General features: G+C 40.2%; 1 protein-coding gene and 1 long non-coding RNA gene across 6 annotated transcripts in view; one reads left to right on the plus strand and one right to left on the minus strand.

The window, feature by feature from the left end:
- cracd (capping protein inhibiting regulator of actin dynamics) overlaps positions 1-23,531 on the minus strand; it is a 29,220-nt gene extending 5,689 nt beyond the window's left edge. For 2 of the 5 annotated variants that reach the window (XM_085150340.1, XM_085150339.1), the window contains exons 1-2: positions 14,658-23,531; positions 1-166 (exon numbers count right to left, since the gene is read on the minus strand). In XM_085150340.1, the coding sequence (XP_085006466.1) occupies positions 1-166; positions 14,658-14,772 (281 nt within the window). In that variant the 5' untranslated portion in view covers positions 14,773-23,531. Of the gene's footprint in view, positions 167-3,414; positions 5,648-14,657 lie in introns of those variants that run through there. The other 3 variants (XM_085150342.1, XM_085150343.1, XM_085150341.1) reach the window with 3 other exon arrangements.
- Positions 157-16,393, plus strand: LOC146490984 (uncharacterized). The gene is made up of 2 exons (XR_014872245.1): positions 157-3,451; positions 10,229-16,393. It is a non-coding gene; the product is annotated as an uncharacterized LOC146490984 (long non-coding RNA).
- Positions 23,532-23,986: the final 455 nt, after the last annotated feature.

The raw sequence follows: 23,986 nt of genomic DNA on the forward strand, positions 1-23,986 counted from the left end.
CTCAGATTTTGATCGGACTCCTCATCAGATGTAACGCCATTGCACACTTCCCCTGTGGAAAAACTGGTTTTTAGCTCTGCTCCATCAAAGCCCTCTCTCGCCTGTCTTTTCTTCTTCTTCCCAAACAGTCGTCTGAACGGCTGGAACTTGCCCTGTCGCCTTCTCTCTGGCGGTAGAAAGGAGAATGGATGACAACCACAGCCACATGCAATCACATCATTAATCTTTATATCTCACCCTCGGGCGAGATAACGAGCAGGACGGTGCCTATGAGCATATACATGGTTTCACGCGTGTACCTAATGAAATGTGTTTGACGGAGATAAAAGAAAATAAAGAAAACAGCAGATGGAATGCGAAGAAAACCTTGGCTCTTTGGTTCATACTTGTATTTACAGGAAGTGTGAAAGATAGACGCTACACATAAAAAATAGAGCACCAACAGCCAAAGCAATTAATAAAGAAGGAGGAGGTCACTAGCTTCCCTACTTACAGACTGAAAATAAATGCACAACTGAAAGTAGGGAAAGCTCAGTTGTCGTCACAACTCCAAAAGCTATTACAAACTAGCCACATGTGAGCAGCACTACAGTAAATATAAAACTTCAAGGCTACACATATCACAGATACCACTGGAAAATTCACTTATCTATCAGTCTGTGAGGTAATCAAGTGAGTAAGTGTGTCGATTTAGACACAATAAAACAGGGCAGCTGTCATAAACCCTGCTATTGCTAACAAGCTCAGTGCTGATTCATGAGGTGTGTTTGACAAAAGCAAAGAATTTAACTTTGGACTTTGAAACAGTAGCTTGTGCAATTCGCGATCCATCATAATTCAAAGCTTATTGCGCATAAAAAAACAAAACAATTATGATTCTGACCTTAAGCACAATTTGATTGAAGATGCATTAGATGATAATTGTGTTTAAGTGTGATTAAATTCTGACCACTATTGTAGCAGGCGAAGCAATTCTTGCTATTTGAACATGGATGGATGACACATTATGGCATGAGCTCATTGGTTCTTCAGCTAAAACTGTAGACAAACAATTTAATGATCTCCTCCAAGAAAATAATGTGATTGCTTCCTGTTTTTTTCCTCTTGGTTACCAGGATCAAATAGTTAAAAACAAATTATGAGAGTTTTGGCTTGCTTCAACTTCTGGAGTCAATCCAGTCCCTAAAGACTTCCTGGATTCTTGCTAGATCTAGGAAGCTTTTAGCAGATTCTTTATCATCGAGACATAGAGCAAAACTTTGACATTTTATGTGATATCTTCACAAATATAAACCTAACTGAAATTGGGAGACATCCCCTGATGTTCTTAAGCTAATATCACAAACTAATCTGGATCTGGATTCTCTCTCCTGATCCAGGGATTCAGTCTGTCCACAGAGTGGAGGGAATTTTCAGCCTTGGTTGAGGTGTTTCAACAAGTACTGCAGAACATTTCTCCTTCAAAACTACAGCAGCTACCCAGCTGTGTGTCTTACTTCTGTGTGTTTGTGTAGTTGTGAAGGTCCACTCCCTGAACTAAGTGAGTGAGGTTACAAAGCTACAAAGCTACTCTACACCACTGTGCAGACAGGCATTCTCTGGGCTCTGCGGGTATCCCTTTCAGTGCTATAAGTAGAAACCGGTGTGGGATTTCACTTTGCATGCTGCTCACTAAACGAAAGGCATGATGGGAAATGATACAGTAAACTAATTTCCCCACTCCTTGACCCTGAACAACTCGAGGGTTTTTTTGTGTATGAAAGATAGAGGACACGTTTACGCAAAAAATATTTCAGAAACTCAGGGTCAAGGGACAGATGTTTCCATCTTGTTCATCTTATATTTGACTCTGCTGAAGTCCCTCATCGTTCCAAAAAAGATCTATATAAAGATCTATATATACACCTTATCTTTTTGACCCTGTCCCCTAGCTAAATCCTACCTAAAATACATAACCCTCATTTTCTTTTTGAAAAATGTTCTCAAGTATCAGCCAAGATAAAAACTATTCCCCTTTTTTTCTATAAAAACTTAAAACTACTGTTGTTTTTCTTCAAAACATGGACGTGACAGGGTTACCTTCCGTTGTGATGCCCCAGATCCCAAAGGATTTTAGGAACAATTTTAATATTTTGAAGAACCTGTTCATTCCTTTTCTTGCAGAGACTTCAAGACTTTGCTACTTTCATGACTTAATGTGAAGCTTAGCTTAAATCTATGGGAGAAACTGCCACCATGGCTCTTTCCAAATTGAATAATAATAATAATAATAATAATAATAATAATAACTAGCAAATCCATGGCACACAAATCAACATTTTATATTTATTTGCTTCATTCACAGTAATACTTAAGTGTAAAACCTATAGGTAGATGTTCGGTTGTAAAGCAGTGAATCACCAGCAGTCATTGTCTTTGGTCAGCGATGATATTATGAAAATGATGAATGAGCTTACATGACTTTGTATCATATTTGTATTTTTTCCCCCAGTTTCTTATGGATATAGCTCATCTAGGTGCAATCTGACATATGTTACTCCAAAGGCAAACAGGAAGGAACAGAAAACACCTTCAGACATTGTGCTACGAAGCTTTGGATTAAACCGCCCTTCAATATAAAATAAATTTTCAACCTAAACAAATTTTTAAGTTAAGATTTGTAAAGGATTCAAGACAAAACAGGTCTACTGAACAAAACATTTGTAATCTAAATAAATAATTTAATTGTTTTAATATTGTGGCTGATCTGTGTTTCTGCTGCCTAGCGTGGCTTCTTGTCATGTAATGCACCCTAAAATGACCAAAATGGAAGAAAATTGATAAAATCAATTAATCGTGACATTATGTCCACACAAGTCAAATGGATTTGGGTTTAAACTGTGCGTTTGATGAAATGGTTACAAAACACACATTAGAGTTAGATCAGTATCTAAATCTAACTCTGAGCAATACGCAAATCTATTAAAATCGTAAACTAAAACAAGTATTAGGTATTTCTTATATTTGAGGAAGTGGACAGCGCTGTCTTTGCTCCTGTCAACAGCTGCTGAGGTAGTTTAGATTCACAACACTGGAAAAAAACCTTACGAGAACTTTCGAGAGGTCACTAATGCTTTTAAGTGTTAAACAGTTTATGAATTATAAATATTAATCTTAGCCGTTTAACTACTAGCAATTACCCGATAGCCACATTAGCGTGTATTACGGTAGCAGCTAGCGGCTATGGCTAAACCTTAATGTGAACGCTAGGTAGCAAGCGTTATCAGTCCTGCAGATCTGTAACGGTAAAAAACAGCGTGAATTTGAAAAAACAACCCATTTTTTTAATCTAAAAAGTGTTGTGTTTCTCTTGAAGTCAAAGATTGAAGCTGATAAAAGCCTACCAGCAAGTAGACAGAAACGTTGGCAGCCTACCTTAACAACTCTAATTGATGAGCAACGACATATGGAGGTAAGGGTCTAGAAGTACAGCACTGCCTCAAGCAAAAGTAAAATAATAACAGTAATAAGAATATATAGTAATGCGTAACAAATTTGTCAGACCACCAAATTAAAGGTTTATTCCCAGCTGCCAGAAATCAAGCAATAATTTTTTAATATTTCTATTAAGGTTCAACCACCAGTATGCACAAGGTCCTCAATCAAAATTATGCATTTTAATGCTAAATTTTAATGCTGTGTTTTCCAGAAAGCTCATGACATAAAGAACATCATCATTATTATTAGTATTTTTTATTTATTAGGCTACCAAATTCTCACCTCTTCAACAAAACCTTCATTTTTTTTCTACTCTTGTGTAAAGCGCCCTTTGAAAGGCACTATACAAATCTATTATCATTATTATTATTATTGTTAATAATAATAATAGTTACAGCTGTTAAGCTAGCGATTAAAACTAAATGCATTCCTGAACAGAAAAATTAGTTTTAGCGGTTGAATGTTAATTACTTTTGATTTCTCAAAGAAGACCAGTGCTGGCTCAAATTTGGGTATTAAAACAAAATTTCAGTTTGCTATATGCCTAATAAAAACACTAGGTTTTTAACAGTTTTCTACAATCTTTGTGTTTTCTTGTTTTTTATGACATGTGGTCCAATAATTTTGTCATACCTTACAGTTAAAGTAAGCAGTAGGAGTGTGGTGGGAGCAGGTGGATATCTGGAGAGTTGGAGGCTTGCTCCAGAGAAAAGAGGAATTAAAGACAGAATACATGTGTGTTAATGGGAGGGAGATCTGTAACAGTGGATTCAATTCAATTCCATTTAATTTTATTTATATAGCGCCAAATCAAAACAGTCGCCTCAAGGCGCTTTATATTGTACAGTAGATCCTGCAATAATAGATACAGAGAAAACCCCAACAATCATTTGACCTCCTATGAGCAAGCACTTTGGCGACAGTGGGAAGGAAAAACTCCCTTTTAACAGGAAGAAACCTCCTTCAGGGAGGGACGGCCATCTGCTGCGACCGGTTGGGGTGAGAGAAGGAAAACAGGATAAAGACATGCTGTGGAAGAGAGCCAGAGATCAATAGCAGTTACGATTCAATGCAGAGAGGTCTATTAACACATAGCGAGTGAGAATTGTGACTGGAAAGGAAAAACTCAATGCATCATGGGAATCCCCCGGCAGCCTACACCTATTGCAGCATAACTAAGGGAGGATTCAGGGTCACCTGGTCCAGCCCTAACTATATGCTTTAGCAAAAAGGAAAGTTTTAAGCCTAATCTTGAAAGTAGAGATAGTGTCTGTCTCCTGAATCCAAACTGGAAGCTGGTTCCACAGAAGAGGGGCCTGAAAACTGAAGGCTCTGCCTCCCATTCTACTTTTAAATACTCTAGGAACAACAAGTAAGCCTGCAGTGCAAGGGCGAAGTGCTCTAATAGGGTGATATGGCACTACAAGGTCATTAAGATAAGATGGGCCCTGATTATTTAAGACCTTGTATGTGAGGAGCAGGATTTTGAATTCAATTCTGGATTTAACAGGAAGCCAATGAAGGGAAGCCAAAACAGGAGAAATATGCTCTCTCTTTCTAGTCCCTGTCGGTACTCTTGCTGCAGCATTTTGGATTAACTGAAGGCTTTTCAGTGAGTTTTTTGGACATCCTGATAATAATGAATTGCAGTAGTCCAGCCTGGAAGTAATAAATGCATGAACTAGTTTTTCAGCGTCACTCTGAGACAGGATATTTCTAATTTTAGAGATGTTGCGCAAATGGAAGAAAGCAGTCTTACATATTTGTTTAATATGTGCGTTGAAGGACATGTCCTGGTCAAAAATGACTCCAAGGTTCCTCACAGCGTTACTGGAGGCCAAGGTAATGCCATCCAGAGTAAGAATCTGGTTAGATACCATATTTCTAAGATTTTCAATAACCTCAGTTTTATCTGAATTAAGAAGCAGAAAGTTAGCGGCCATCCAGGTCTTTATGTCTTTAAGACATTCCTGCAGTTTAACTAATTGGTGTGTGTTATCTGGCTTCATGGATTGACACAGTTGGGTGTCATCTGCATAGCAGTGAAAATGTACACTATGTCTTCTAATGATACTGCCTAAGGGAAGCATGTACAGTGGGGCAAAAAGGTATTTAGTCAGCCACCGATTGTGCAAGTTCCCCCACTTAAAATGATGACAGAGGTCAGTAATTTGCACCAGAGGTACACTTCAACTGTGAGAGGAAGATTGTGAAAAAAAAATCCATGAATTCACATGGTAGCATTTGTAAAGAATTTATTCGTAAATCAGGGTGGAAAATAAGTATTTGGTCACCTCAAACAAGGAAAATCCCTGGCTCTCACAGACCTGTAACGTCTTCTGTAAGAAGCTTTTCTGTCCCCCACTCGTTACCTGTATGAATGGCACCTGTTTGACCTCATCATCTGTATAAAAGACACCTGTCCACAGCCTCAACCAGTCAGACTCCAAACTCCGCCATGGCCAAGACCAAAGAGCTTTCGAAGGACACCAGGAAAATAATTGTAGACCTGCACCAGACTGGGAAGAGTGAATCTACAATAGGCAAGCAGCTTGGTGTGAAAAACTGTGGGAGCAATCATCAGAAAATGGAAGACATACAAGACCACTGATAATCTCCCTCGATCTGGGGCTCCACGCAAGATCTCATCCCGTGGGGTCAAAATGATCATGAGAACGGTGAGCAAAGATCCCAGAGCCACACGGGGGGACCTGGTGAATGACCTGCAGAGAGCTGGGACCAAAGTAACAAAGGTCACCATCAGTAACACACTACAACGGCAGGGAATCAAATCCCGCAGTGCCAGACGTGTTCCGCTGCTGAAGCCAGTGCATGTCCAGGCCCGTCTGAAGTTTGCCAGAGAGCACATGGATGATACAGCAGAGGATTGGGAGAATGTCATGTGGTCAGATGAAACCAAAGTAGAACTTTTTGGTATAAACTCAACTCGTCGTGTTTGGAGGAAGAAGAATACTGAGTTGCATCCCAAGAACACCATACCTACTGTGAAGCATGGGGGTGGAAACATCATGCTATGGGGCTGTTTTTCTGCCAAGGGGACAGGACGACTGATCCATGTTAAGGACAGAATGAATGGGGCCAAGTATCGTGAGATTTTGAGCCAAAACCTCCTTCCATCAGTGAGAACTTTGAAGATGAAACGAGGCTGGGTCTTCCAACATGACAATGATCCAAAACACACCGCCCGGGCAACAAAGGAGTGGCTCCGTAAGAAGCATTTGAAAGTCCTGGAGTGGCCTAGCCAGTCTCCAGACCTCAACCCCATAGAAAATCTGTGGCGGGAGTTGAAAGTCCGTGTTGCTCGGCGACAGCCCCAAAACATCACTGCTCTTGAGAAGATCTGCATGGAGGAATGGGCCAAAATACCAGCTACTGTGTGTGCAAACCTGGTAAAGACCTATAGTAAACGTTTGACCTCTGTTATTGCCAACAAAGGTTATGTTACAAAGTATTGAGTTGTATTTTTGTTATTGACCAAATACTTATTTTCCACCCTGATTTACGAATAAATTCTTTACAAATCCTACCATGTGAATTCATGGATTTTTTTTTTCACATTCTGTCTCTCACAGTTGAAGTGTACCTCTGGTGCAAATTACTGACCTCTGTCATCATTTTAAGTGGGGGAACTTGCACAATCGGTGGCTGACTAAATACTTTTTTGCCCCACTGTATAATGTAAACAGAAACCTCCAAAGGACCATTGGACTCTCCATTTACGTGCAGAAGCAGATTGGAGTCGATTAGATAGATATGATTCAAACCACTGCAGTTCCTGTAATACCTACAGCGTGCTCTAGCAGGACAAGCACAGAGATGAGGCCATAAGAAGATCATTTGTAACCTTCACTAAAGCTGTTTCTGTGCTGTGATGAGCTCTGAAACCTGACTGAAACTCTTCAAATAAGCCATTCCTCTTTTAGCTGTTTGAGCTGCCAGTAGTAGAGGAAGAAAAGGTTGATGAGCTTCAATACCCGGGGTCAAACATCAAAAGCAAGAGACATGAAGAAGAGAGTGCTAGCAGGGTGGAGTTGAGTGTCAGGGGTGATTTGTGACAGAAGGATAGCAGCAAGAATTAAAAGGAAGGGTTGCAAGGTGATAGAGACACCTGCTGTGATGTATAGTTTAGAGATGGAGGCCAAGCTGAAGATGCTAGGATTTTCGCTGAGAGTGACCAGGATGGTCACTGAATATATCAGAGGGACAGCTCAGCTCAAGTGGGAGTTAAAGAGGAACGAGTGAGATGATTTGGACGTGTACAGAGGAGGGATGGTGCAAAGATGGTGGAAGAAGGATGTTGAATATCAAGGTGCCAGGCAGGAGAAAAATTAGAAAACCTGAGCGGAGGTTCATGCAGAGGGTTAGTGTGACTGTGAGATGGAGGCAGATGATCAACTGTGATGAGGCATAAAGAGAGCAGCCGAAAGAATAAGATACCTTACAGTTACAGCATTTTTTTTGCACTGCGCCAGACAGCTTAAAAAGTGCTGTCACTGATGTTATCTTTTTTTTTTTTTTTGCAATACCTTATGTTTTTGTCATTTGTCCCCTGTGGGTTTTCAAAATAGAATCAAATACATTCCTTTCTATCAGTATTGAGTGTACATTTCCAGTATTGTAACACCCTAGTTTGGAATCAGGTTAAATTTGGTAAAAAACAGCTCAATGAATGACAGAATAGTAGACTGCCTAATCTGTGGATAATCTCAAAGCAGTACTTTTGGGATATATTACAGAGTGAGTATGAGGAGGTCTCTGATATTTTTCATCTTGGCTTTGTTTCTTTTCATGCCATTCTTGTGTCTCTTTTTGATCAAATTGGTGGCATCGACCTGTTCACTCTCAGTGCAAGTGCAGCGACGCATATTATGGGTACGACGGCGATGCTCTGTTTCCCTGCAGCACGCTCTTCCAGCATGAGGGCCAATCCAGTGGTACAAAGCTCATAATACATCGCCATGGGCATGCTCACACACTCATGCATGAAACAAGGCAGGACACATTTTTTCTGCAGAGAACAAGACTGTGCAGCAGCACAACCTATTTTTGAGGGTTACGTCTTGCTTCCCATGTGCTCGCAATGCAGGATGCTTTGACCCTGGTAATCCAGGTTTCAAAATCTTGCTGCTTTTTCATTCTAGCCATTCGATCTGGGATTGTTTCACATCTGGTGAAGGTAAAAGACGGAAGCAGAACAAAGCAGGAGGAAAGAAGCTAAAAATAACTATTTATGTAGTATGCAGTCTGTGATCCGTGATCCATAAATGTAAGGGGACAACCAAAACACAGCAGCTGTGTAATATTCAGGTGATAATACCTTTTTTTAATTTAAGTTAAACCTGAAATAAAATGTACATCACTTGACACATACCTTAATTTTAAGACTCATAATCTTGGTGAATCACGTGTTAGCCACCCTTTGGTCAGTGCCTTTTTACATGCAGCCAGCAGCACACCAAGTATTTATCTATATCCAACTTATTTTCTTTTATCACCATTTTCCAAACCTCTAGTGTGGCTTTTACCCATGGATTTCCTGTTTTAACAATCAAGTCCTGTAGAGTTTTATCTGCCAGAACTGCCTGTATATGCATATCGGTTATTGTTTTGCATTCAGTTTCCTTCCATGCTGCTACATATGATGGATCACACCAGTGCAGCATTGCTGAAATATAGTACTTTTTGTAAACATGGTAGGCCCCTGTAGGTCTGTTCGATATAACGATATATATCGGATGACGATATAAAAACATCTATCGTTTCATTTTACGCTATTGTTTGTTTCGTGGTGTCGCAAAATAAACTGTTTACGGTAATATTTTTTCATTGTTTTGATGGTCACTGTAGTGGCTATATTAATTTCTTAAAGTTCTCTCTTTCTCTTATATCTAATATAACCACACTATGGACGGACAAGCGCCTGTTTTTATGCGTTGTGGTTAGCAACAACGACGGTAACACCATCGCGTGTCCGCTTGTTTATGTTCCACATAAACCTTTCACAATAAAGCTCAAGATCCTGTTGAGACTTTTCAAAATAAACTGAATCTCGTGAAAGAGCAGATTATTTACGGATGAGAAGTAAAAAAAAAGAGCCGTCGGGTGCTAAAAAAATAAACCTTAGACTCAAACGTTAGAACAGGCTTTTCCCCGCAGCACGCCGTGTAATAAATACTCACAAAGAAAACGGCGGGCGTTACAACTTATGTCTAAAAATGTATCGTTGGTTAAAACACCCGACTCCAGCTACATGACGCGCAGCTGGAAACACTTCCCGCAAGTCGAGCTGCCCGAGATTCACAGAATTTACCGAAAATGTTACATTTTTGTGATTTATATCATTATCGGAACGATAGAATTTTTATATCGGGATATGAGATTTTGTTCATATTGCACAGCCCTAGGCCCCTGCCACCATTCTCTTTGAGCAGTTGTATTCTGGGTCGTTTCCCTTGCCATATAAATCTAGAGATGGTTTATGCCATTCAATAAAAAATTTTTGTTTTTGTCAAAGCGGGAGAGTTTGAAACAAATATAGAAATCTTGGTGACATATTAATTTTGATGATTTCTATTCTAGAGCTTATGCTCAAACATAGGATTTGATTCCATTTTGTAAGATCATCTCTGACTCTTTGATACAAGTGGTTGTAGTTTTTTATCACATAGTCCTGTTGTATCTTTAGTAAGTGTTACCCAGATAACTTTCTAATTCTTTACTTTTATTTCAGAGGCTAGCTGTTTATTCTGATCTTCCGTCCTCACAGGTAAGTGTAAGTGTTCCAAGAAATATATCCATTTGGTCAATTCCAACATCTGCAGTTTTAGAAAAGAGATGTTTATTAAAGGTTTTGGAGATAGACTGGATCTTATCCTGCTTACTTTCTATTGTGTTTTTCTGAGGGTTTGTAATTTTGTGTATTGTATTGTCTGCTTGACGTTTCTTAAGTTTCCATGCCAGTAATTTTGTAAATTTAGAGCCATTTTTGTAATATCTTTGTTTAGAGAATAGCATCTTCTTTTCAATCTCCTGAGTGTATATTAAGTGTATAATTATTTCTTAATTTCTTAATTTGTTCTAGTGTTTTCGGGTTTGGGTTTTGTGCATTCATCATTTCATTTTTGATAATATCTTGAAGCGTTTGATAGGGTTTAGTATTCCATTCACATTGAAGGAGATGATTTTTAGTCTCCCATGTATCATATCTAGCAAGAGCCAATAAGTCTGCTACATTTAGCCTCTCTAGAAAAGGTGCCTTAATAACTCAAAGAAAGTAACTTTGTAATATGAACCAAGAACTCCACTAGTAAACATATATTTGCCAAACAGTGGTTTCCAAATTAAGAGTGTTTATGAACGGTCCCTTTAGCTTGCCAGATGAAATATCTGGCTTTGGTGGGAGGCCCCCTCTGTACTTTTGCAGAGGAAGAGCCGTCCATGGTGTTTTAGTCCACTGAAGACAATTGTTCATGCCATTGAGAAAATAAAAGGTCCTCTGTTATGGGGTTTTATCTACTCAAAAAGGAAGCAAAGAGAATAATATGTTAACTCTTATATGGGATGCTCAAATGCAATCAGAAATGTAGGAGGGGGACGTAAATCAGAGTAGATAACAGTACCCTGTTAACAGTATCTTTTATTTATAACTACTTTTTACTATTATTATTTTGGTTCTTACTGAGGAGATTTCCTTCTGTAGACCTGGAGCTTATCTTTGATAGCTGCTACCCTTGGGTGTCTTGTGTCTTGTGTCTTCTTCTTCTCTGATGCTCAATGCTTGCTGGGTCAGCTGCTCCATAGGATCCACTGGTTGGAGAAGAACCTTGACCCAACTCATTTGTAGCCTCCTGAGCTGTGTCCCCTCCTCGTAGAATTCCGGAGCCTGGATGGGTACAGTGTTTGGAAGCGGATTTTCTTCTCCTTCGGCGCCCGCTTCACATCATTGTATTCTTGTCGTTTATTCAGAATGGCTGTCAGATAGTAATGATCAAAATTATGGCTTTTTTTAAATCCATGCTTTGTGTAGAATATCCTCTTTTGTTTCATAGTGGTGAAATTTGATCACTCTTGATCTTGTCTCAGTGGAGGCAGGTTTGGGGGCGAGTGCTTTTTGTGCCGTTACGATGTGTAGCTCAGTGGCTGGTGGAATGTCCAAGTTTTCTCTAAGGAGTTTCTCCACGAAGCTTATCGTTGAGTCCCCCCTCTTCATTTTCTGGGACATTATATGTCCTAAAGTTGTCTCTTCTGGCTCTCCCATCCTGGTCAATACATTTTTTGTCATACTGAGGTTGAGCTTAGAGTACGAGTTTCATCACCTGCTTGAATGTTTGGACTCTGGTTTCGGCTGCTTCAATGTGGTTTTTGACCTCACCGATTCTCCTGTTAGCCTAAAGAATTTTGACTTTTATATCTTCGAGCTGAGTGTTGTTCTTCTTTCGGAATTCTTGATTTACTTGTAGGATTATCTCCATATTTACCTTAGCAGGTTCAGTGGATGTCTGCCCTGTGTTGTCTTTAGCATTATCCCCGCACCGCGTTCCCTGCAAGTCTTCATCCCTTTAGTTTAATTGCGTTGGATTTTTCTTTCTTATTTATCTTGCTTCCATTGCTATCCTGGTTTCGGAGTGTCTTTAATATCAGACAGGTTTTAAATCTCAGTTTGCAGGATATTTCGCTTTGTTTTTCACGGCGGAGTTGTGTCTCTATGAGGCCATCTCGAGAAGGGTGGAGCTGGAATTCAATGAATCTGCTTTCTGTGTTAAAGTTTTAAATGCTAGGAAATAGAAGTATAAGATGTCCACTCTTTCCTTTTCCTAAAATAGGAATCTATGGCACATAGTGGACTTGGTTTTTAATAAAGTGATTGATGCTCAGAATAATACAAACACTGCAATTCTACATGTATTTGGAAACCATATTAAAGACAATAAATATAAAATAAACTACTTTTAGACTTAAACTTTTCATTTCTATCTGATCGTAACAAAACAAGCAGTGCCAGACTAAAACTAAAACTTGCTATATTTCAGACAGAAAGGGTGTAAGCCAAAGCAATGGCTTATGTAACCCTAGCCCTCATATGTACTACAAAGTGACAACTTTTAATGGTAAACGTAATGCTCTGCAGCATTCACAGTTCACAATAATCCCTATTTATCTTATACTGGGCCTCATTCCCCTCTTTAAGCTAACTTTCTCCTGATTGGTTGCTTCTTAAAAACAACACTTTGAAGAGCAGGCGGGAGGGGCTTATGAGCTCAAAACCAATTATGTTGATTTGAGATGACTATATGAGGAATATCTGCTGTCACTTACATCATAGTCAGCCAAAAGTGGGGAAAAGAAACTGCGGCAGTTTGAAACTTTTAGCTGACAAGAATTACATGTAAATACACTGACCTTATTAATTCAAAACATAGTCATATTTAATTTATATAAGTTTAACCACTGATGCAGAAAATATGAAGCATCACAGGTCCACTCTAATAGTAATATTAATACTGACATGAGAATAAGAAAACCTACAGTGTTTCTTTTATATCGACAAACTCCTCAAGCTCCAGGTTGACAGGGCCCTGGTGACAACACTTTATCTCTCTTTTATTGAATTTGAACTCACTTTCCAAGCTGTCATTTGCAGTCAGTCTCTCAAGATCAAACAGAAAACATACTGAATAAGGTGATTAATATCTGCAGCAAAATAACTGGAACAGCATTGAAAACCCTGCAGTTACATAAGAAAGCAAAACCCATCATGTCTGATTGTTCCCACCCTTTACATCATCTCACACTAGTACATTCCCTAATGTCCGCAGCCATCTCTTCACTAGACCCTTAAGATGAAAAGGGTCATTTACTCCCATATATAATCTAATGAGTTATTTTCCTATTTTTTCATCTTTTAAATAGTTGGTTTCTTCAGTTTTTTCCTGTGCATTTCTTTTTTTGTTGTTGTTTTATCTGTAAGCTTCCAACTGCTGTAAATGAATTACCTGATTGAAGGCTGGGAGATTCAAAAAACTACAAAAAACCCAACTAGTTTCTAATCTTTTCAAATGTTTTTATGCTTTTACAACAACAGCAAAAACATGCACTGTTTATAGCTGGGCAGGTAGTATAAAGTAGAGTTTTGTAGCTTTTTTACTTAAAGCATCATCAGAGCAGTGAACCATTAAAGCCATGGTTTTCATCTTACAGTCACTAATAAGCGGTATGAAACTGATGAGGGACATTTTTTAAAAATATTTCTCAGAATAAGCAACATTCAAAACTCCCAAATTGCCTATAGAGGATGGGGTTTACAGCCACTATAAACTCCTGGACATGTTATTTACAACCAGTTTCAAATTGTGATCGCTGCCAGGAAATAGTCCATGCAGAAAGGGCATGATAATTCTTTCATTTTGTGTCCATGATATTTTATGATATGCACTTATTATGCCTTTTCAGCTCCCTTCCCCCCTCATTCTTGGACTCTACTGGAGAAGCTTTGAATAACTAACAGTTCAAAATACTCCCTAATCATCTTATAATGGTCCTTGGTGCAGCTCCTTGGTTCTATCTTTGTCTGAAATGTGACATTTTAACTGCTCTCACTTAAAGTCACCTGTCAGCTGACTGGCTGCCCCTCACAATTAAAAGGTTTGAACTGCATGTTTGTAAGATGACCATATTAGGGATATCCAGTCTCACTGACATCACAAAGATCCAAGAGTAAAAGTATCCACCACTGAAACAGCATATATATGAAATAGTCACATCTATGTTAACATTATCATTAAGACAGCTATCGATTATGTCCACCAATAAATGTACAGAATCTGTACACTTGCAATTCCTGAACACAAATGTGTTTTCATGATGTTTTAACATTGATGTGTTACTTTGTTCAATTTGCACTATGCTGTACTCACTCTCCATGAGGGTCATCGTGACCCTTGCAGGGATCACAGACAAGCAAGAAAAAGGCGATTAAAGAAGTCAGAATGTGGACACACCACACCACAAATGAAGCAAATCTCTTCTATGAAGTCAAACCCATCACCACACCATGCAGTTCTTAAAGAGACAGTAAAAAAAAAAAAAAGGTCATGATGCGATGAACCTAACATGTTTTTTTAAAAGGCCGTCTCTTTAAGATGTCTATAAAACCACTTTACCTGGGCCTTTGGATTGGGTTACCTCTAGGACCATGTCATGCTTAGTTTCCATGGTGTCCGTTGCTATGATCACTGCCCACCTTGGCTGTGATGAGAGAAAAAAGGAAGTGAACATGGGGATGCTGCTATTAAGATTTTAATTCAGGGAAAAGGAGGAAGAGGAAAGGGCCCGTGCGCTCTCCACTGCCTCTAGTGTGATCATCAGAAAGGTCGGCTTTGTTAGCTCTTGCAGAATGGCTCTTGTGATTGGCTTTCCTGGGGTATGATAAAAACAAGATGAGCTCTCTGAAGTCTCTCTGCTGTGGCTGCAAAAATAGTGATTAAAAAAACCCCAACAACTCAGGTTTATCCAAAGTAACAGTTCTCAGCTAAGATGCAGGTATTATAAGTTGCCTCATAATTAGAGATCCACACAAACCACCTCTTATTTGCAACTCCTAAACTGGCAGGAACCAACACAACACAACACAGATGGCTTCCTGAACCCTGAAACCCCAGTGTCCTCTGGTCAACACCTGTCTGCAGCACGCCGGCCGAGCCAGAGGTTTTCTGATGTACAGCAGAATGTGTGTTGTGTTGTAAAAAAACCACAAGTGGCCAGGATAAAACCAGAAAATATCAGAGACAGTACTGAGAGAGCTGGAGAGAAGCCCGCTGCCTCCAGTGGGATCAGCATGTCGTGGGCTTCCTTCCTGAGTGTGACAGAGCTGCACAGACTCTCTCAGAAATGTCTCGCTCCAGAAAAAGGCTCTTTGTCCTGTCTGACTCCAGCCAGCACAGGACAAGGAGCAAACAAGCATGTTTGGAAGTAGGAGTGTGAACACAGACAGAGAGAGCGTGTTTTGAGGAAAGAGACTGCATGTGTTTGTGTCTATAAACGGAGATATTGTGGAATCTTGTTTTATTGTTTGTCTGTTTGGCTGCTTGTGCCAATGTTGAGAAAGTGTCTGTGTGCCGAGAAGCTTTTATTTCGTGTTTATGTGTAGTCCGATTGCTGCAGAGGACAGAGATGGGATGAGAGAAGCACGAGGAGCAGCCATGTGCTCTACAGAAGCAGAGAAATGCCTTTGACAAGGATACAGCTGCATCATAGTATGGCGGTGGCATAACACGATGCTGCGTCTCAGCGCTTTTGAACGACTCAGCAGCTCAACATCCTTCAGGCCAGACAACTACCAGAGTCCTGATGGCATAGCTCGGAGTTGTAGCAGCTATGTGCCATAATCTCACAGCACAGGTAGCTTGCTGACAAAGCAGACAGACGAACGTGTTGGAGCTGTGTTAACAGTTTACCTATTTCAGCTGCGCAGCTCGAGATGGCTGCGCACCACTGCAGTAAAACCTTAGGGAACATCGATCTGCCCTTTTGCACAAAGCTCGTTTTACCCAGATGAATGTTCCTGCTGCCTCCGCTGTGTCTTTGGGAGAAAAACGGTGAAATAAGTACAGTGCAGTGACAAAACAACAGGTCTGGGCTTGTTAGGTGTATTAGCATCAGGTGTAGACTGAAGAATGGGAGCATGGATTGGAAAGTGAGATGGTAAGCGATGGATGAGGAAGGAGATGCAATCCCAAGATCTGTCAGGTGCCCTCAGGGTTTGGACTTCGATCGTGTCTCAGCCTATACTAATCATAGAAACAGGCAGGGCCAAAGGAGACCAAGAATGTACACAGAACAAGTGCTTATCACTACAAACAGACTGCAATAGTTCTCTAGGTGCACACCTGCATATGTGCAAACACTGCTCCTGGTTCTCCTGATGTAGTTGTTTTAAGAACAGTTGCACAGAGCAGCACAAAGTGGCAAGCAATGATAGTAAAAGGCGCATGCATGTGCACTTGCTATCTAGTGCACCCTATATTGGTTAAAATAAATATCAGTGGCAAAGCAAGTGTAATGGTGTAATCAGTTCCTCATGTTAAATGTTTCTATGAAGTGAGCCGAAAGCCACAGAAATGACAAAAACTGCAGTTTGCGGTGTGGCAATTTGCAGCCATGTTAAAATCACCAGTTTAACAGAATTAACATCACATTTACAGCCTGTTACAAAAAAAAGCTTTGATCTCTATGTGTAGTTTCCCCTTTCTTAACAATTGCACTTTTCATAAAGCTTTGACAGGTGTGCCAAACAGACAGACAGCAGCTGCCTGCTAGGCCTCACCTCCACTGATCTGAATAACTGAATATGACCTCGCTATTGCGTTTGTAGCGTTGGCGCCTTTTGAAGAATTTTTAATGGAACTATGGAGCAAATGTCATGGTCCACTAAGAAGTACAGCTCATTTATGAAGTTTGTGCTTTCATTTTGGTGAAGGAAATTCTTGCAATTTTATTAGTTGCTGTTACATAGTATTAATTAGCAGGTGGCTTTCCATGTACATATTTGCTGCACCCATACTGTATATGGGTGCAGCAAATATGCAAATATGGTTCCAAAAAATCCAAACAGCACCAGCCAGTCAGACGTAGGCTGTATAGGTGCATACCAAAAACAAAGACACCTCTTACATATGTATGCAAAGATATAATTTGCTAGGCAGTTGCATTGAAAATGCTGCAAAAGGCGCCAAGGTCATAAACTGTTGACACTTCTAGTGACTATGGCTTATCAATACCTGCTGGTGACTTGTACTACAATCTTATTTTGATTTGTTATTTAATATTTCACTCTTCTATATCTGTGGACAGAAGCACTTGCACATGCTAATGCAGTGGTTTTATAGCAGCAGGCTGGTTTTCATACAGACCATCCAGTCGTTCACTGATGGATTCAGAGTTAATTACAGATCATTTGACTTCTACTGTCACAGTCAACTTTAAATTTAACCTGAATATCTAAAGATGATGCAAAGTATTTCATCAAATTATTTGTTAGCAGTTTCATTATTGTCAGGGCTGCACATTTTCACTTGCATTTAAAGGTGGATTAACCATTAGCTCCATGCTCTAAGCTGATTTCAGTCCATATGTGTCTTTTTAAGCTTTTTTTGCAGCTAATTTTAATGCAAATCTCCTCTTTTACAACCTTTGTACCACACTTGCTGTACAGGGCTTAAGGAAGACAAACATAAACATCAAAACACCAACATGTGCTGATGCTGTTTCTGCTGCCATGAAACCAGAGCCCCATGTGAGTTAGTGAACATACTCAGTTGTGCGAGTTAAATCTAAACCTACTTCTGCCTGAGTTAGAGCTAAGGCATAATCTACTGACAAAAGAGAAAAAACTGCCATAAGGAATCGTTCTTATGGATGATGCAGTAGCACCAATATTTACAACCTCACTTCCAAAAAATGTTGGGTACAAAATAAATACAGCGATTTACAAATCTCATAGACTCATATTTTATCTTTGATAGACTATAGAAAACGTACAAAATTTTTAAACTTAAGACATTTTACTATTTTAATGAAAAAATATTTAACCCATTTTGAATTTGATGGCAGCAACATGTCTCAAAAATTTTGCAACAGAGGTAACAGAAGACTGAAAAAAGGGGTATAAAAAGAGCATTTTAGAGGGGCAGAATTTCTCGGAAGTAAAGATGGGCAGAGGTTCAATCTTCAAAAACACTGATCTACAAATTGTGGAACTTTTTAAAAGTAACGTTGCTCAAAGTAAAATTGCCACAACTTTGAACATGTCATCGTTTACAGTACACAATATTATTAAAGAGTCTGAGAAACTGAAAAAAATCTCTGTGCGTAAAGGAGAAGGCTGAAAGTCAATATTGGGCACTGCATTAAAAATGGACATGAACTCAGGAACATCTCCATAAATCACCTGTGAACACAGCCGTGCATTCCACTAATGCAGGTTTAACCTTGTATCATGCAAATAAGAAGCCATATCTGAACATGATCTAGAAAAACCACTGTCGGCTCTGGGGGAAAACCTCTGTTAAAACTCAGTTTAATACTGCTGTGTATTCAGATGAGTCAAAGATTACATTTATTTTCAGACTAAAGAGGAGGAGGACAGTCTAGTTTGCTATCAGCACTCAGTTTAAAAGCCTACATCTCTGATTGTAAAGGGGTGCAGTAGTCCTTGTGGAATTGCAAAGGCATCATCAATGCTGAATGCTTTTTTTCTTATTCTTAAAATGGTAAATTTTCTCAATTTAAACATTTAATATATTTTCTATGTTCTATTGTGAAAAAATATGAGGTATGCAAATCTTTGCATTCTTCTTTTATTGACATTTTATGCGCATTCAAACTTTTGCTGAACTGGAGTTGCACATGGCATTTAGAAGACTACATACAGCTTCATGAGGGTGCACCTGTGCACAGTAGTGCTGCCTTGGAGCTAACATTACTGTACCGAAATTCTCATAATGCCAGTGCTGACAAACTAACATGACGCAGGTAGTCAATATCATTAACCATCTGGGGACTATAACAGCCAGTATAGCTGTTAACTGACTGTAACTGACATTTCTCCATGGACCCCAGTAATGGTCTTATTATTAACTTATTGCCTGAACTCCGCAGCCATAAAGCGTAGTGTTGAAAAACCTTAACAGAAGCACTAAATGTACAGTTCGGTCGGACAGGCCTGGAGTAAACACCAGCTGCAGTGTTCTTGGTATTTGTCCCCTCCTTTGAAAGCCAAAAGCTGCGTGTGGTGTAACAATGGATTTAGGAGTCACGTGCAACATGTATCACATGACCGTGGTTATATTTTCCACATTAGGCAAGTGTTAAGTGACTATGCTTAAGTTTTGCAAATAAGCTAAAAGCCCCTTTTCTCCTGCCTGATCATCTCACACACTAACATCATGACTCAGCATATTTTATTAGACAAATAACATACAGTAACATTACTGCACATAATAACCTTGTACAGCATGAGCGACATGATAGGTGTCTTTCAAGCAGAGAGAGACTGTCTACACCAATCTACAGCTTAAGTCAACCATCAAACAACATAGAAGAGGCAAACCTAACTGTGTGCTCAAGATTGCTTTCTTACCCTTGTGAAGTCGCTTTGTGCGCGAGGGGATCTGCGAGTGTGTGCCTGTTCCACCTGCCTGCTGTCACTGTGGATCTAGGGCATTACCTGGAGTCAGGTGTCAAATGCGGTGAGCACTCGGTTGTGTGCGCATGTACGTCCATGTATGTGGACGGGAGAATGACTCGGTAAGCATCCCTTGATATTCTCACGCTGATGAGAATATTATTGTCCCTGTAAGGTGACGTCACGTGATGAAAACTCATGTCAGTTTTGGCTCATGTGTGTCAGAGAGTGGAGCACACGGACAGTCTGAAGGGAGGAGGTGTGTCGGTGGGTACAGGGGCAGTGAGAGTGCCTAGCGAAGAGAGATGGGCGTTCTCCTGTGTCTGTTAGTGCTGCTGTGCTGAGGAGGCACAAAGTGACACTTTGTTTTCCCCGCCAGATAGCCAGTGCAGGAGAACAGAGTGGCATTCAGCATTTCAACTGGCTGATGCTCATAAAGACTTTCTTTGTGGGTTAACTGCAATCATGGATGCACATGTGTGATTATAAAGGTCTGTAATGCACCCCATCACAGCTCCCTAATAGTGTTATGGTCACAAATGTCTGTAATAGACTAGTCTGTGAAGCTCACAGCCTTTAGAGCTATCCAACACACACAAGTCAGCTTGTGGAACTATTTAGTGGCTATTTTTTTAAAAAGTAAATATCCTTTTTTAGGAGAACAAAAGGAGCTAATTGCCCTCAATCCTTTTTTTTTTTTTTTTTTACATTTATAATAATGTGACGTGGTACCATAATGGCTGTGAGAATCACCACAGTGTTACTGTGTAATAAGGGCTATTCCCCCCACTCTCCAGTTTTGGCAGGATCACACTGCAGTCTCACAGGGATATGGTAATGATGGGGCTTTACCAACCTGGATGCCGCCTATGTTACAGCAGCACAGCACTTCAAAGACAGACTGCTCTCTGACTGCCTATGTGCATAAATAGAAACCTCCCAGTAAAGCAGCGCAAACATGCTCTAGTACAGATATTCACATCCTCGTGTATTCGCGCACACGCGGCGAGCAGAGCGTCTTAACGATTCCACTTTGTGCGAAAAAGGCCAGGATCAAACAGCCTTCTCTATGCTAAGTGATACTGTAGCAGCCACTACACTTTGCATGTGGTAAAGCAGCCATTCAATTTTTTTTATGGAAATTGGAAAGCATGGCTGAATATGTTTCTCCGTAGCACGGAAATCTGTACAGATGTAATGTGATGTCATCTTATGATTTATAAGAAATACACAGAGGGGGAAATGTCCACAAATAAGAACATTTTGAATGGATCTCATTAAATATACAAACCTACACAGATATGTGATCTACAGCCTGCTGCAATCCCTTGTCATTTTGATGATATATGCTAACATTTCTGTGGTGACCTAAATATATGACGCATGTCAGGAAAATAAGAATAACAACATAAACAAAATAAACACTGTGTGGTCATATTATTTAGGTCAGAGATGTGTTACATAAACATTTCTAAGATCATCCAGGGAGGAAATTTTTAAAGAGTTGATATTAACTTGCATCACAGAGGACTGAATAATTAGGACAGGCCTCCTAAGGAACTGACTGCCAGACTGTAATTACATTTTTTTTTTTAGCTTTGGAGAAGAACAGCAATGATCGTAATGCAAACCTCTGTATAGAATAAGAGAATTTATGCTTTAGAGGGGCAGTGCGGAGCTTTGCACAACATGATTAAAACTGTGATTATTTAATCAGGTTAGGTATCTAGCAAATTCTTTATCATTTTTACATTTTTTTACAGTGGCTGGTGTATTGGTTACCCTGGTGGTATGGGCGTCAGTACACTGGTGTCAGAATCCAGTACTTTTATAAAATCATTTAGGCAGTCTAAAAGGACCCTGGTGCATTTTGACTCACTAGAAGCAGTAGGGCCTGTATAGTGCCATATAAATAAATTAAAATTGAATACAATTGAGTTTTGTGTTAGTAACATGCTGTGAGTTATTCTGCTACTATTTTTGAACTAAAGGAGGACAAATCGTAGCACTTGTTTCATTTTAGAATACAGAGTCAGGTGGGTCATGCAGTAAGATGCAAACTACAATCAAATGCTGGATCCGGTCAGTTCATCACATGCTGTGCACATACTCTTGGACAGTCACTCGTTTAATGAACAACCAACCTTTCTAGGTTATCATGGGGTTTTTCAGCTGTTTTTCCTGATATTTAAAACACACAGAGACCAGAGTGTCAGACAGGCATTTTTACATCTTACAGAATTTCAAATTAAATCATTTTATTTTGAGGTCAGAGGGCCATACATGACTCAGATAAAAATAAATTCATGTCTGGCACTACAAAGACACTCAGCAGATGTCTCTGCAAAGAAAAAAAAGCCAGTTAGTCACCATTGGGTGGTGATGATATGATAACAGTTTGTTGTTTACTGTGCATCAGTGCATCTGATACTCCAAAGGCTGGATATGAAGCGGCTTGTTGTTATAGCTGTTAAGTAACTCCACTTATCTGCTATCTTCGTCTTTACTATCATATCTTTCTCCTGCAAAGCACGTGCTTCAGTCTTTCTATTGATGACCTAAAACATAAATACTACAGCAGTCTGCATCTTCATGTCAGTCAAGCACTGAATCAGCCAACCAGAAAACAGACCAGTTTACTCCACACCAGCACCATAAACCCAGCACCAGTAACCTGTGAATTAATATCTGGCAAGCTGCCATTAATATTCGCTGCCTGTGTGTCTCAGCCTCAAAGTCCATTGGCGAGGACAGTGTTGCAGCATCGATTTAAAGGCTTTAAATGACGCGTGGAAAAATAAATCCATAATTTTCTTCATTTCCCCCCGCACATGTAGGCCCGCACCATATGGCCTGCGCATGGTTTTCAAGCTGGCATAAACATCCTTACAATTCATACCGACTGCCAATCGTTTAGGGGAAGACAAAGTAAAGGAGAACATCAACATACACCCTAAAGGCACCGATCGATACCTAACCGCTGATTGCAGATTAGCGGATGCCGCCGCACGGGGACTAGAGTCTATTAATTGCAGACTAAAAAGCGCGTGGAGAACAAAGAATGTGGCCTCTGCTTTTCTCACATTTTGTCACCGATAGCATCCAAACGGCGTTTAATTGATGAGGATTGTTTTGGGGTTTAAAAAGTAACGATTGAGCACAACCTGGCCTGTTGACATCAGCGTTTGCGCATTTCAAACCGGATCAAATTGCAAGTATCAGCCCATTTACAGCAAACACACACACATACACACATACACAGACGAACACACACGGATCTGCGATGGATGGAGTAGAAGATCTGAGCAGGTCAATGGGTAAAATGAGGGGTGGTCTACAATGACAAGGTCAATAGCGACGTGAAAATGGAAGTCAGTAACCATAAACACAAACCGACATGGAAGAGAAGAAGATAAAAAATCCCACCACCTTTGCTCGGAAACGCGATCCCCTCCTTCCGATCCGCGCTGAGGTAAACCCAGCTTCAGCTCCGACCCTTTTGTGTTGCTGATGCTGCGGGTGCCCGACACGGAGACGCACGCACCGCCCGACGGTCACAGCTGCACGCGTGAGAGATGGAGATGAAGATGGGAGGGTGTGGCTGCCAGAGAAAGGCGAGTGTCGGCGAAGTAACAGCGCATATATGAGCTCCGGTCACGATGCGAGCACGTTACTGTAACGTAAGCTCGTGCCTGTGGGTGGTAATGAAAGGAATGACGAACTGAATGGAAGTGAAAGCACCGAGGAGGGAAGGGAGGGCAGGGTGGTCTTCTTGCAGGTGTAAATCCTGCAAGGGTGTCTTGAGTCTGTGGTTTTCTTGTATGATGCCCAGTGATAATACAACCCTGAAGCATCACAGGTTACACAGCAGACCGCTTATTTATACCGTACTGTGGGTTGCGTGTAGGATAACCGGAGGAGGGCACATATATTCACCCCCTTTTCACCCATCCAGCATATTAAGAGAAAGACTCATGTTTTGTCTCCAGTCTTCAAAAGGCAAGAAGGCATGGGAGTCTCTCAAAAATTAATTCAGTAAAAAAGATTTGAAAAGACATCTGTAATCAGCAAAGCAGCAAAGATGTCAGCAGTTTGAAAGTTACTGCCATAGAAAAGGGAAATACACAAGTGCACAAAGATCACAAAAATAAACTACTTTGACAAATTTTAACTAAGAAATTCACCACCAGGGGGCAGTGTTTTACCAGCCGGTGCGTTGAACTCTTTCCGAGGTGCTCAGCTGTTCTTTTAACTTTTGGCTGCATCTCCTGCCAGTCACTGGTGAATTTCTAGCTGTAGTCTCTCTTA

The sequence above is a fragment of the Neolamprologus multifasciatus genome, chromosome 23, assembly GCF_963576455.1.
Source record: "Neolamprologus multifasciatus chromosome 23, fNeoMul1.2, whole genome shotgun sequence".
Classification (NCBI taxonomy): domain Eukaryota; kingdom Metazoa; phylum Chordata; class Actinopteri; order Cichliformes; family Cichlidae; genus Neolamprologus; species Neolamprologus multifasciatus.